The sequence below is a fragment of the Battus philenor genome, unplaced genomic scaffold, assembly GCF_028537555.1.
Source record: "Battus philenor isolate CCGP_79_NKW_IND1 unplaced genomic scaffold, ilBatPhil1.0.hap1 SCAF_7, whole genome shotgun sequence".
Classification (NCBI taxonomy): Eukaryota; Metazoa; Arthropoda; class Insecta; order Lepidoptera; family Papilionidae; genus Battus; species Battus philenor.
In genome coordinates, this window is record NW_027181737.1 from 6,856,120 (window position 1) to 6,869,242 (window position 13,123).

The window sequence follows — 13,123 nt, forward strand, 5'->3', positions numbered from 1 at the left end:
TCAAAAGCTAAATAAATATTTGTCATTGTCAGTGTTTAATCATCTGTCAAATTGTTTAAGTTGAATTTTCGGGATTAATATATATTAAAACTAGATTTATTTAAAAAGGCAGGAAAAACCAATTACCACAATTTTTAATCACTCCAAAGTCGTAGTGTATTAATTGATATCAAGAAAATGTTTAAAATGTACTGTATTAGGTCCCGATTTTTAAATTTGTTTGGAGGACTAACTGTTACGAGAAAATTACCACAAGTTGAAGAAAAGTCCAGAATCATAGTATCTAGGTGTACAAATAAATCACTATGTTTTGGTAAAAATTATTTTACTGAAGCTCATCAAAATTATCACAAAAATCAAATATTTCCTAACAAACACCTATTGTATGCAATTTTATTTAGTGCAGCAGCATACACATCATATAAAATCTGGTGAGTAATAACCATTATCTCCGACCTATGACTGTCGAAGCTGTAAAAGCCTCACGAGACTAACAGCAACATGACCGACAAAAACTTCTATTATCTTTGAAAGTGTATAAAAATTGAGTTTAGTATGGTACCTATTCAAAAGCATGGAAAATTCGGTAGTAAGAAGTAAGAGACATTACTTAAAACACCTATCCATCAGCGTTTCTTGTCAAACAAATGTTTGAGAAATTTCACTTTAAAAAAATTGGTTTGACTATATGTATTACTGTTTAACATTTTTTATTTTATGTATCACTGCTGAATGTTTTAAACTTAATCAACATTATTATGGGTTGATTTGTGGAAACATACATAATGCCAGTATATGGTACTGAATTTATTATTGATTCTACTATTCTGTGCCATACCACACAGCGCTCTCCAGAGTTGTTGTTCAATAGTTTCTGTTGTATAATTGTTATTATTTCTACTTTTAAGGATTGGAAACAACATATTTCCTGCTATAATTGCAGCTGAAGAGATTGTTGAAAATGACACAGACAATGAAGCTGATACAAAAAAGAAAAGATACCGTAAAGAAAAAGTGGGATTTAGGGACAGAAAGGTAACTAGTTCTGCTACAGAATATACTTACCTATTATCTATTGCTTTTTGTCTATTATTTGAACAAATTTTTATTTTTACACAATATAGATAATTGAATATGAAAATCGAATGAGAGCTTACTCGACACCTGACAAGATATTTCGCTATTTTGCAACAGTAAAATTGAGCATTGGCGAGAACACAGAAATTTATATGACACCTGATGATTTCTTAAGAGCAATCACACCAGGCATGAAGCAGCCTGACGGTACTACTTTTTTTCTTGTTTTTTTTATTGTTTGCTATAAGTAAATTAGCATAAACAGCATTCATTAAATGCAAAAAGATTTATACCTTATTTATTCTGCTTTTAACTATAACATTGTTATATTTTATAATCATTTATGTGATTTACCTTGAAGTATTCGGATAAATGTGTATTGTATGTTTAGTATGCCCTTCTTGATTAACATGAATATGAAGTTGTTAATATTAAAGGACATTTGTAAGCAATGAAATATAGAATAGATAAACTATTTGTTAGCTATTACTAATTATATGTACCATTTTTTATTTGGATTGCTGCTGGATTAGATTATTGAGTATGAGAATCGAATGAGACAATACTCAACACCTGATAAGGTATTCCGATACTTTGCTACCCTCCAGGCGCAACACCATGATCAACATGAGGTGTTTATGACTCCAGATGACTTTTTGCGATCCATGACTCCTGGAGTTAAACAACCAGATGGTAATTTTTAAAATTAGTGAAATAATTATAAAATTGGTAGTATAAGTCATAGATAGCACAGAAATTGATTATACTTGATACTACACCCAACACTTATTTACATGATTGATACAACACCTTAAAAAAAGAAAAAAACATATAAGAAAGCTAATGACAAAATCCATTATATATTAGTTTTTATGAAACAAAAACTATTCATTTTTATTACAAAAAAACCTTAAATTAATGTACAGTGAAAATTCAGTCTGTAAGTACAAAACTTGAGAAAATAAGAATCAATTTTGTAACTGTTCATCTTTATATTATTTTTTATATAATTTCTGTAAGAACTGTTAAAATTTTAATAAAAATGTGATCATAGCAAATTATGCAAAAACAAAAAGTTCATATAAAAATGTGTTTTCTTGGTGAACCAGGTTATTGCAAAATAGTGTAAAAAAGGGTTGAGTGTAGAATAATTGATAATATTTTTGAACATTATAATATATAATCTTTTTGAGGTATTCTCAAAAAAATATATTTTGCAGGTCTAGGTTTGGACCAATATAGGAGATATGATCCTAAGGTAAGTACAATAAATTTATTATTAAACAAAGTTTAAATATTTTAGGAATTCAAAGGTAACCTCGGATCATTTCTGGATGTATGTCTTCTATCATTTCCTGACAGTGCAATTCTTTCTATAATTAGTGTATTTTATTTATTACGTCATTGAAAACTATATAAATTACATAGCAGTGTTACAAATTACATTGTTATCTGTAACCAATTAATTTTGATAAAAGTGAATATATATGATTAAATTTATTAATGAATGACATATAACGAATTTCAAATGCATGATTTAATGTAAATAACAAAAAAATTATGTATTTTGTCTAGGTCTATGGTATTTATATTCAAGTTATTTGTTTGATTTCTTACACTATTGCACTGGCACCCACAAAAACCACTCACATCACTTTCTTGTCTTTTCAGAACATCAATGAGGTACTGTCTTTTCTCTACTCTTTGCCTTTTTGCTCACAGTTTATTTAATTCTTCTAGTGAATACACCTATATGTTTTACTTCACGGACTTAATGAATTTACTAGTAATAAATTACTAATATTAGAGCAATCGGTGCAGTTCAGATTATTTTTGTTTTCATTATTTGCACAGACTTAAATATTTAGTTTAATTGTTAAAAATTTTGCTAGATAATATTTATAGTATATTTAGGATTATAGAGCCTTCTCTAGGTTACATAATTTGAGTAATGCATTTGCATGTAATAATTTGCACATGTTCTAGTTAAATGATAGTTGTAATAAGGATTGTTAGTAATCGTTTTTAATAAAAACACTATTATAAAATCTTATAGTAAAATAATAAAAGGCATATTAGTATGTTACAATTATCAAACACCATAAGTTATATTTCCATTTAGAGTTAATCACAGATTTCACCACAACATATTTATTGACTATAATATTAAATGATTACTCAGCAAATTATTAATTAATCACCCAGCTAATGGCCAAATACATTTATAAGAACTTACTTTGCATATGAAAATGTTACGATCACTTTGTTTTATAAGTTTTAAGTAAATTGGCAGCCTATTTTTCTGTATTCGCTGTTTAGTCTATAGCCATTTTCTGTAATAATCAATTTTTTAACATATATAGAACTTTCCTTAAAGGCATATTTTCACGGGTCGAGTAAATTTGCCAATAACAGGAGGTGAGTGGCTCGCCTCCTGTTACTCTCCCCGTGTGACCGCATCATACCAGTAACTCGTACGTGGCATGCGTATGAAACAGGACAGTAGGTGCCTACTATTTATCTCAGTAGCTGTCATGTGTAAAACTTAGCAAGACAAGTCGAACTACTGTCCCACTGGGCAGGTCAGTAAGTCGTCCCGTGTAAATAGGCCTTTAGCAAAGCTATGTACATTGTCGAGGAAACTTACCATAAAGAGGTTTTAATAGAAGTTCATATTATATAATATGGCAATAAATATGTAGTTATTTAGAAGAAAATATAATTTATTTCAAGTATATAATTATATATGTATTGAGTTAGTAAATAGCACTTATTCTAATCTGCTTATGTTCATTGACGAGAACGAATTAATAAATAATTAACAGTTTACTTTTTTAACGCAGAGTATCACTCAACGTCTTAATTTGGATCTTGATGAAGATTCCATTTTCTACAAACTTGGCTCGTCGGGTTTGATAACGTTTAGTGACTACATCTTCTTACTCACTGTTTTATCAAGTAAGTTATTATTTCATATCAAAAATTAAAGTTTTTTAAACATCCACTAGACGTTACTTTAGATATATTTTATTTTCTTACGTAATTATAATAATCTTTTGTTTTGTACCCAAACATTTCGAAGTCTATTCCATAGATTTGAAGCAAATCGTTGAGCATAGATGCGTTGAGTTGGCTGAAGTAATGTTTAAGTAAGGCCGAGGTTTTTTTCCCATCTTTTGACTTATTCATCACAGTTCGGAGTCTTGTCCTGCGATCTCTTATCCTTCTATCCAGAACGTGACCCAATCCCAGCTGCTGTATTACGTACTGTGAATCTCTAGCTAGAGTCTCAACTTTCGCAATTACACTAAAATTGACAGCACACGGCGAACAAAATTTGTAATATGGCGCCCAATGCTCATCGTACTTTATATTCGGACCTTCAGATTTATGTTTTGCTATTAAATAAGCTACAAATTCATGAAAAGTTGGACCATAACTTTTTATTGGCCCTAAAACTTTAGTCGCTTGTTTTCTGTGATCAGTCACAATTTTTTTTGCAAGTTTTCTGTAAAATGGTGGAGACATGTATTCCAATTTATCGCGATAAGCTGACAGCAGTCTCACAAAAGGCTCTCTTACAACGAGAAGGGAGATTACGCCCGGCGTGTTAATTGCGTCTCTCAACTCTTCTTCACTCGGTCGAGGAAATTTTCTTCTGGCTAATGTTAATGGTGTATGTCGTGTTCGAGCCAAAAACTTTTTATCATAACCTCCTGAAATCAGTTGAAAATGTTAATCAAAAATGATTTTCTTGAAATAATTTTTTATTATGAAAAAAATCTCAAAAGATTTAACTACCTAAAATATTAAATTGGTATAACCACGAAGAGCTGGCTGCTTTGAATATATTGCACCATACAAGGTTGTTTTCGTGATCGACAAAGAATTCCTTGTTGTTTATTGTTTGTGAATCTAATGATCGCTGTCGGCAGACCTCGTGGACAGTCGCACTTCGCTTTTCTAGTTCGTACACAGTCACATTGTCAGGATCAGATAGTTTATCGTTCATTATTTCTTCCGAGTCATCGTCTCCTAAAACCGGACCCTGCAATTTATAATATCCTTACTTGATACATAATAGTGTTCTTTCTTTCATTTATTCATTCATATTGCATATGTTATGAAAATAAAGCCAAACGCGCGCCGATCTGAAAAGAGCTAACATCAAACTAGAACAGTTTTTGAATCTTTATACAGTAATAGAGCAATTCAGTCAAAAGTTTTGTCATTACAAAAAAAAATCCTTCACGCTGCGATAGGATTTTTAATACAAATTTTTATTTAATGAACTTCTTAAATTTATTACAAGATAATTTAGACACTACATAGAAGTGTACTAGAAAAGCGTACCCAGTAATTAGAAAAAAGTTACTAATTTTAGAGAAAGGCATTATATACATATTTACACAATTTTATATCTGATATACTAAGGTCGTTCACGTTCAATCGATTTAAAAAAAAATTATAAAATTTAATGCTAGCATTACGCTAGTTGGAAAATAAATTGAAATTTGGCGTTTATTTATGAGTAAAAAATGTTTGTGCTTAGAACCACTAATTAAAAAATGTTTTCTTGGTAACTTTACCAGCCACTTAGAGTAATTGTCAGGTATATTCCAATCCTTCACTTGATTGCTTTCACCACTTTTGAATATCGTCATCTTCATCACTATCAGGTAGGTCGTTGCCCACATCAAGAACGCTCCTGTTTTTGCGCTACACCTCCAACAGTAAAACGCGTTTGTTTTTATTTTCAATCTTAATCTGTTTATGGAGAAAAACATTTTTACGTAGAACTTTAAGGCGACAGGAAATGTATTTTTACACTCTTTTACACACGTTTATCCGAATTTGATTTAATAATTGTGTGCTAATATTTTCTCACAAGATCGTCTTCTCGCTGCATCTCTGTACCGGCTGCGTACGGAGCATGAGCGAACTTAATGATTTTTTCATCTCGTGGTGCGTACGTTAGACTCTCGTCATGAAATAAATTATTCAAAACTTATCACCTACTTAGTCTAAAGATGAATTACAGAAACAAATTTTTAATAATTACTGTTTGAAAAGTAATCTCATAAAAATATTACCGACTTTTGGTTGCACTTCTGTGCATACTGTAAATTATATACACTATTAATATAAAATTAAGATTTAATTTTTCTAATCTTTTTAAAAAAAAACGTATTATTATATATTACAATACTCTTTATTTTTGTTTAAATAATCATTCAAAAATCATTACGTGTCAATATAAACTTCGATCCACATATTATTATTTTATTCTTTCTCTATCTTCAATTATAAATTATAGAATTTTTAAGATTGAAAAAATATGTCCGGATAAGATACTAAAAATTTTCGAGAAGATCCCTATTTTTTCGATAATTTTTAGTATCGAAAGATAAAGCCTAGTGTTCCGTCTTCTAGTCTAAAGAACTAATCGTAAACTAAGAGGCGAATATAAAATTACGAACACATTCAAACATATGGCTTTGGCCTATAAAACTGAATACTTGAGTGATTCTGATTCTGAAGTAATTTAAGGAACTTTGTAAGAATGGTACAGTCGTAGTAGTCTTGAAAAAAGTAAAAACATAGCGACGTAATGGCCTCTATCAATCAATCAAGTGAGGTCGCACTGCAAAGCAGTATTAATGTGAATTTGATCCTTTTGCGAAATATTCAATTGCTAGAACAGGTGAACAGACAATATAGGCTTTCAATATATTAGATTACAAACCTTGCCCCCACTGCAATAAAAAAACTAGGCTTTTTATGTAATATAAGAGTGAAATGAAAAGAAGATTGGGTTGGTTTGGAAACTTCAATTTCGAAACTAGCTTTCTGAGGTATTGACTGAAGTCTGGAGATGTATAACAAACACAACGACAACCTGTGCGTGACAGGCCTCGGCCTTTCTACTTTTGTTAACTTTTGCGAAGTATGGTACTTGTAGACTACTATGTGTCCAAGCTGCCGGCTAAGCATTCTGCTTTTTCTTCGTCCAGTAGTGCTGGCCTCTTTTTGCTTTCAAATGTGGTAAGATCTTAATGCATTAAAGTTATTAAAAAATTATAGCGTCGCGTCGACACTTCGAGATAGCATTTCGTATGTTTGACCTGAACGGCGACGGCGACGTGGACTGCGAAGAGTTCGAGAAGGTGGCTGCGCTCATCCGGCAGCAGAGCAGCATTGGGTCACGACACCGCGATCACGCCAACACTGGAAACACGTTTAAGGTAAAACATTTAAATAACACGCACAGACGTCTATCGCTCCAACTACTAAAGATTGACTGGCATACCGCTTTCACACGCTAATAATATTCAAATTGATGCTAACAATATGGATAGTAAAAGCCATTAAGAAAAGAAGGCTAAAATATACGATAATCGTATACTATATATATAGAACAATTAAGGGTAGCAAAATGTAAATACATACAAAGATATACGACGTGTATGAGTAGACCTCCACTATGTGGACCGACGATATAGTGTAGGCGCGACCTAAAGTCTTGGAAGTCACCAAAAACGGCTTTTTTAATATTTCTCCTTACCGCGAATAAATTTCCAATAAGGAATGGGGAGATCTCTAGACGAACGTTAGTGACCAACTCAGCCCAGCGGGAGAAATAGAAACAAATAGAAGTGGTAGTGATCACGACCACTACATAGCATAGGACTTGAGACCTTGATATTCTTGAGTGGTAGACATGTACCAGCAAGCGTAAGAAGTCCACCTACAAGGTGAATAGGCAATCTTGTTGAGATCATCTATAGACGCTGTGTGAAGCCCACTTTTGACCAGAGGATGACCTCTTTTGAGGCTTAATGCGTACCACTGGCGATTCATTCAACATCCGCATCTTTATGTTTCTCTAATATTATATTTAGATTTCGAACGTCTTTATTCAAACGTCAGTCTAAAAATTTAGACTTGTTCACACCATTTGTTCTTTGAATTATACAGTATGTAACATACAATAATATTGTAATTATAAATCGATTCAACATTATAAGCAAATTTAATTTTAATGGTGTAAAAATAATCGCCTGACGTTTATTTCACTGTTAGCATGTAAAAGTATAAGAGTTGGAAGATATCCAAAAAAATATTGGTGGTAGCCTCGAGAGCCCACTGCTGTGCGTTGACCGCTCCGACACTGAGTTTTATATTTATATAATAAAGAATGTACAAATAACATTGATATGAAAAAAAAAACTTTCTGTGCAACTGGCACATTTCCTCGGTAATATATAGTTTCTATAATTGTAGCAAGTGTACAAATATATAATAAAATTCCACAAGATCTTCCCCTTTTTAGTTTTGAATCTAGAGTTAAAAGTATGTTATTAAATAAATCATATAATAGCATTCAGTTTTTAGTTGATCCACATGTTAGGAATTCGGTTTATTAAGTCATTAACAGGGTTGATATTATAATGTATACGTAAAATATTGTCAAATTGCATTTACAAAGAGAAATTGCTGTTGAGAAGTTTCTCGATTTTTCGATCGCAACAGATCGGCATTCCGAGCCGGGGTAAACTTACTCACGAACTGACTACACTGCCCTTTTTATAATGTTAAAAATAATTAACGATTTAAAGTTGTGTAAATGCTTATTTTAATAAAGATAATTTAAATATACTTTATTACGATGATATTTAATTGCCAAATATTTACAGGGTATTAACTCTGCTCTCACTACCTATTTCTTCGGTCCCAAACTAAACCAAAAATTAACGATAGAAAAATTCCTGGACTTCCAGCAACAATTGCAAAAAGAAATACTGTCTCTAGAATTTCAAAGGAAACAACCAGGTATGTACGATTTCTATTGTTTTGTGAATAATTTTATATAATGATTTACTGCATTTTTCCACATATATATATTCAAAATTAATTTAAGCCTTAGTAAATAATGCAGACGTTATGTATATGAGACCCGGTAGACGCGGCGAGGGTTGTCATCGTGGTGATCTTTGAGGGAGGCCTATGTCTTGCAGTTGGTTTCTATCGGCTGACATGATGATGATGAAATATCGCAGAAATTAGAGGATTATTTAAAAAAATTAAAGTACCCTATAAAATTATAATTATTTTTTACTACAAATTCCAGATGAAAATGGACGCATCACTGAAGCTGATTTCGCAGAGCTGTTGCTTGCGTATGCGGGCTACCCAGCCAAAAAGAAGGCGAGGATGCTAAAACGTGTAAAAAAGATGTAAGGCATATCAAACTACTTGAAGTTAACACCTTATTTTTTTTCCTCAAAAGTGTTCAATAATCCCCGACATGTTTCAGACAAGCCAACTAACAGTTAAAAAAACTCACATGGAAGTGAACCGCGTGGCTGATGCCCAGCTGGACCGTGTGGTTTACAAATATAATAATAACATAGGTCTTTTGCTATAGCGCTTAAACTAGACGGTTAAAGTTGCTAATTATTATTTTATGTTAAGTAACCGCATTTTAAATAATTTGGAATTTAATCGATATTAATAAATATAATTGATTTCCGAATTTTGGTTTGGCCCGAAAGTAGTAGTACGTTAGGCTTGCCGGTGGGTAGAAAAGCATTTTTGTTCAGCCGATAGATACTCACTCCAAGACATAGGCCTCCCCCAAAGCCAGGATCACCGGTTTTGCGCTGCCCGCATCCAGCCACTCCCCGTTACCTTAACTGTGTTGTCGGTTGAACTAGTTGGGGGCCTAACCCCGCCGCCCTCCTCCACCTCATCTGGCATGTCTCGGATCGTTGTGCTCTGGCCGACACACATTGGCCTTTACCATCTAGACGAGAAGATGTTTCGGAGTTTCGAGAAAGCTACCCATTCTGTTTGGAATAGAAAAGCATACAACATCTTAAATGAACCATGATAGAGCAACAAGAATAATATTTTCAAATATAGATAAAGATAACTCCACTTAATAATAACAGTTGTATGTAAAGACACTATTCATAAACCGAATGTATAATATAACCATTCATTTAATAACCAGTTTCTTGTTATAGCTTGATTGTTATTTAAGATTCATTGAAATGGTAACACAGGTTTCGTGATCATGGCGTGGGAATTACGAAGGAGGACTACCTGAAGTTCTTTCACCTACTGAACAACATCAACGACGTGGATACGGCGCTAACATTCTACCACATCGCAGGCGCTTCCATAGACCAGCCCACTCTGCGTCACGTGGCGCGTACTGTGGCGCATGTGGACCTCGACCCACACGTCATCAACGTCGTATTCACAATATTCGACGAGAACAGTAAGCACATCCATTTGCATTCAACTAATAAAGTCTCGTTATCAAATGCATTTCAAAATAGTATTAATGTTAGACAGTTAATATTAACCGACCAAGCGGAGGTTCCGAATGCCTTTTCTTGTCCTGTCTTATCTCGGCGGGCCGGTGCAACCAAGCGGCATTGCCTTACCCAAGCCAACCTAACTCCTCGAGAAATCTCAACGGACCATTGATGTTGCCGGCAATCTCATGGAGGCACCTCGGTGATCCGAAATGGGTAGCCCACGCTCTGCACGAAGGACTGCCCGTAACGCCTAATAAATACATGTTTGTTAAAAAGACTGAGACTGGTAAAAATCCCAGCCACCAAGACGCGGTCGAGACAGCCGTAGCAGGGCGTTAGAGAGCCGGCAGCTTATGTTAGGCATTGCCTCTTGCTGGTCAGCATTTCCGATGGCTGGTTCCGAATGCTATTAACGAGTGACAGTCCAAACCGAGGTTCTATCGTGGGAGCCTTTGTCCCTAGTCACTCTATTGAGTATCCCTCTACGCGATCTAAAAGCTCGGCGGCCTCTCACTCTTTTGAAATTATTGTATATAGCGGCTCGAGCTGGAACCTCCCTGGGAGCCCTCGAACTTTGCTACTTTAACGCCCCGGGGGAACCCACGGAATCTGCGAATACCCCTTGGTCAGCAATGCAAGCCAAGTTAAAAAACTTTATATGTTCATTCAGAGTGTGAGAGATTTTTTGAAACATTGCTGCAGTTTTTTTTTTTTTTAGTATAAACTTGTGACCTTATTATATTGTTGTTATGTAGTGGCTCAGTTTAAAGAAGCAGCTATTCGGTTTTTCTTCAATTAACTTTTTTATTGTGTATAAGAGACAGAAAACGCAATTGGTAAAATTAAATTCCATAAAGGTAAAATCATTGTCCACCAGTATTCCTGTAATTGTTATGGGTGAAGTTCTGCTATGGGTCAACCAACTTCATAATTTTAGCCGTTGGATCGATTTCCAGTAGAACCGATTGGAAGTGCTTTGCATTGATATACAGATGAACAGAAATAATTAATTAAAATGATTTTTTAACTATTTCCAGTGGACGGTCAACTCAGCAACCGCGAATTCGTAGCGGTGATGAAGAATAGGCTGCTGCGAGGTCTAGAAAAACCTAAAGATACAGGCTTCGTCAAACTGATGTACTCTCTTATCAAATGCGCGAGGGATACTAAACCGGCCCTGCTCGACTTTTAATTAACTGTTAATAATTTAAGAATTAATCTAACAGATAGTTATAATTATGCTGGTCATTAGTTTTTAAGCTTAACTTCAGATAGATATATTTCACAAAGAATTTTAAGAATACTCTAAAATAAAAACTACAATTAATAATTCATTAATTGATAGTTATCGCGACTAATAATTTATAATTCTTTAATTTTATATTAAATTGGTTTACAAAACATGTAATTGATAACTCCAATATTAATATTTGATTCAGTCATTAGAATAATTGTTTTATATAGGCAATCTGAGTACAGTAGTATTAATACAATTTGTTATTGTATATTTATATAGCTTTTATTTAATGTATGATTTGGTGCACCATCATTTCTTTTACTCTGTTAATTATCATTTTTTTTTTATAAAAATGTTTGTTAGATTTACTGGAAGAGATTAAATGTTACACGTACATGGGATACAATGTAATTATTAAAACATTTATGACCTGTATCTTGTAATTTTAAGAAGATCAAAAATTCTTTTATTACTTTAGATAAGGTTTGGATTTTTTTCATAGATACTGAGTAAAAATACCATGGAACTGTAATGTTGGTTAGTATTTGCATTTTATTTGTATTAATTATAATCTATAATTATTTTATACGTTTTTATATTGTTTTCTAAGATTGTTATTAATAACCATGAATATAAAGAATTTGTTTTTTTTTTGTTTTTTATGATATCAATAATTAAGAAAATGTTTACATGTTCACTTTTATTTGAGTTAATCTTCTCCGTTTCAGCCGATAAACGCCCACTACAAAGCACAGGCCTCCCAGAAAGATCGCCACGATGACTGGTCTTGCACTGCCCGTATCCAGCGACTCCGCGACCTCAACTATGTCGTCGATCTACCTAGCAGGGGTGGGTAGGCCACCCGCGCCCGTCTGCCGATTCATGGGTGCCACTCGAGAACCTTTCAGTCCCAACTACACGAGCGATGTGCTCTGCCCACTGCTACTTCAGATGAGCAATTCTTCGAGTGACCTTGGTTTTTCTGTGCATCTCCTCATCTCTGATTTAATCCCGCAGGGAAGCTTTGGCCATAGTTTTCTATCGTTCTCCGGGTGACCTTGAGCCTTTTTTAGTTAAATATTACAACAATCACTTTAGTCATTTAAAAAATACTAATAGTTAAAAAATGAACAATATTTTGTGTAATTTTCGCTAAGTATTCACTATTGTATTGCATTCATTGTATATGACTTAATGTAACTTAACCAATTTATTACACTGTGAATTAAAAACCTATGGATAATGTATTAGTATCTATTTGACTTTATATTAAAAATGCTTATGCAAAATGAAATATTATTAAATCCTGTTTTCTAAAACGAAATGTGAAAAAAAGCATTTGTAGTATAGTAACTTATTTACTCAAATACTAATACACAAGCATTATTACACTGATCCTAAAATAAGTTTACGTAAAATTTCTAGATTCAATTCGTTCCAGATCAACTAAGTAAGTAAACTAGGCGAAAATAAGATGTCT

General features: G+C 33.3%; 2 protein-coding genes across 2 annotated transcripts; one reads left to right on the forward strand and one right to left on the reverse strand.

Moving 5' to 3' along the window:
• Positions 1 to 53: 53 nt before the first annotated feature.
• On the forward strand, positions 54 to 12,858 carry LOC137930987 (calcium uptake protein 1 homolog, mitochondrial-like). The gene is made up of 11 exons (XM_068774368.1): positions 54 to 431; positions 909 to 1,035; positions 1,125 to 1,284; positions 2,298 to 2,335; positions 3,921 to 4,035; positions 7,162 to 7,322; positions 8,775 to 8,910; positions 9,209 to 9,314; positions 10,146 to 10,363; positions 11,444 to 12,180; positions 12,372 to 12,858. Exons 1-10 carry the CDS (start codon positions 178 to 180, stop codon positions 11,596 to 11,598), a joined length of 1,470 nt encoding a protein of 489 aa, XP_068630469.1. The 5' UTR covers positions 54 to 177; the 3' UTR covers positions 11,599 to 12,180; positions 12,372 to 12,858.
• Positions 4,105 to 5,942, reverse strand: LOC137930988 (carbohydrate sulfotransferase 11). The gene is made up of 3 exons (XM_068774369.1): positions 5,667 to 5,942; positions 4,879 to 5,125; positions 4,105 to 4,793 (listed from the first exon to the last, which is right to left on the reverse strand). Exons 1-3 carry the CDS (start codon positions 5,862 to 5,864, stop codon positions 4,105 to 4,107), a joined length of 1,134 nt encoding a protein of 377 aa, XP_068630470.1. The 5' UTR covers positions 5,865 to 5,942.
• Positions 12,859 to 13,123: the final 265 nt, after the last annotated feature.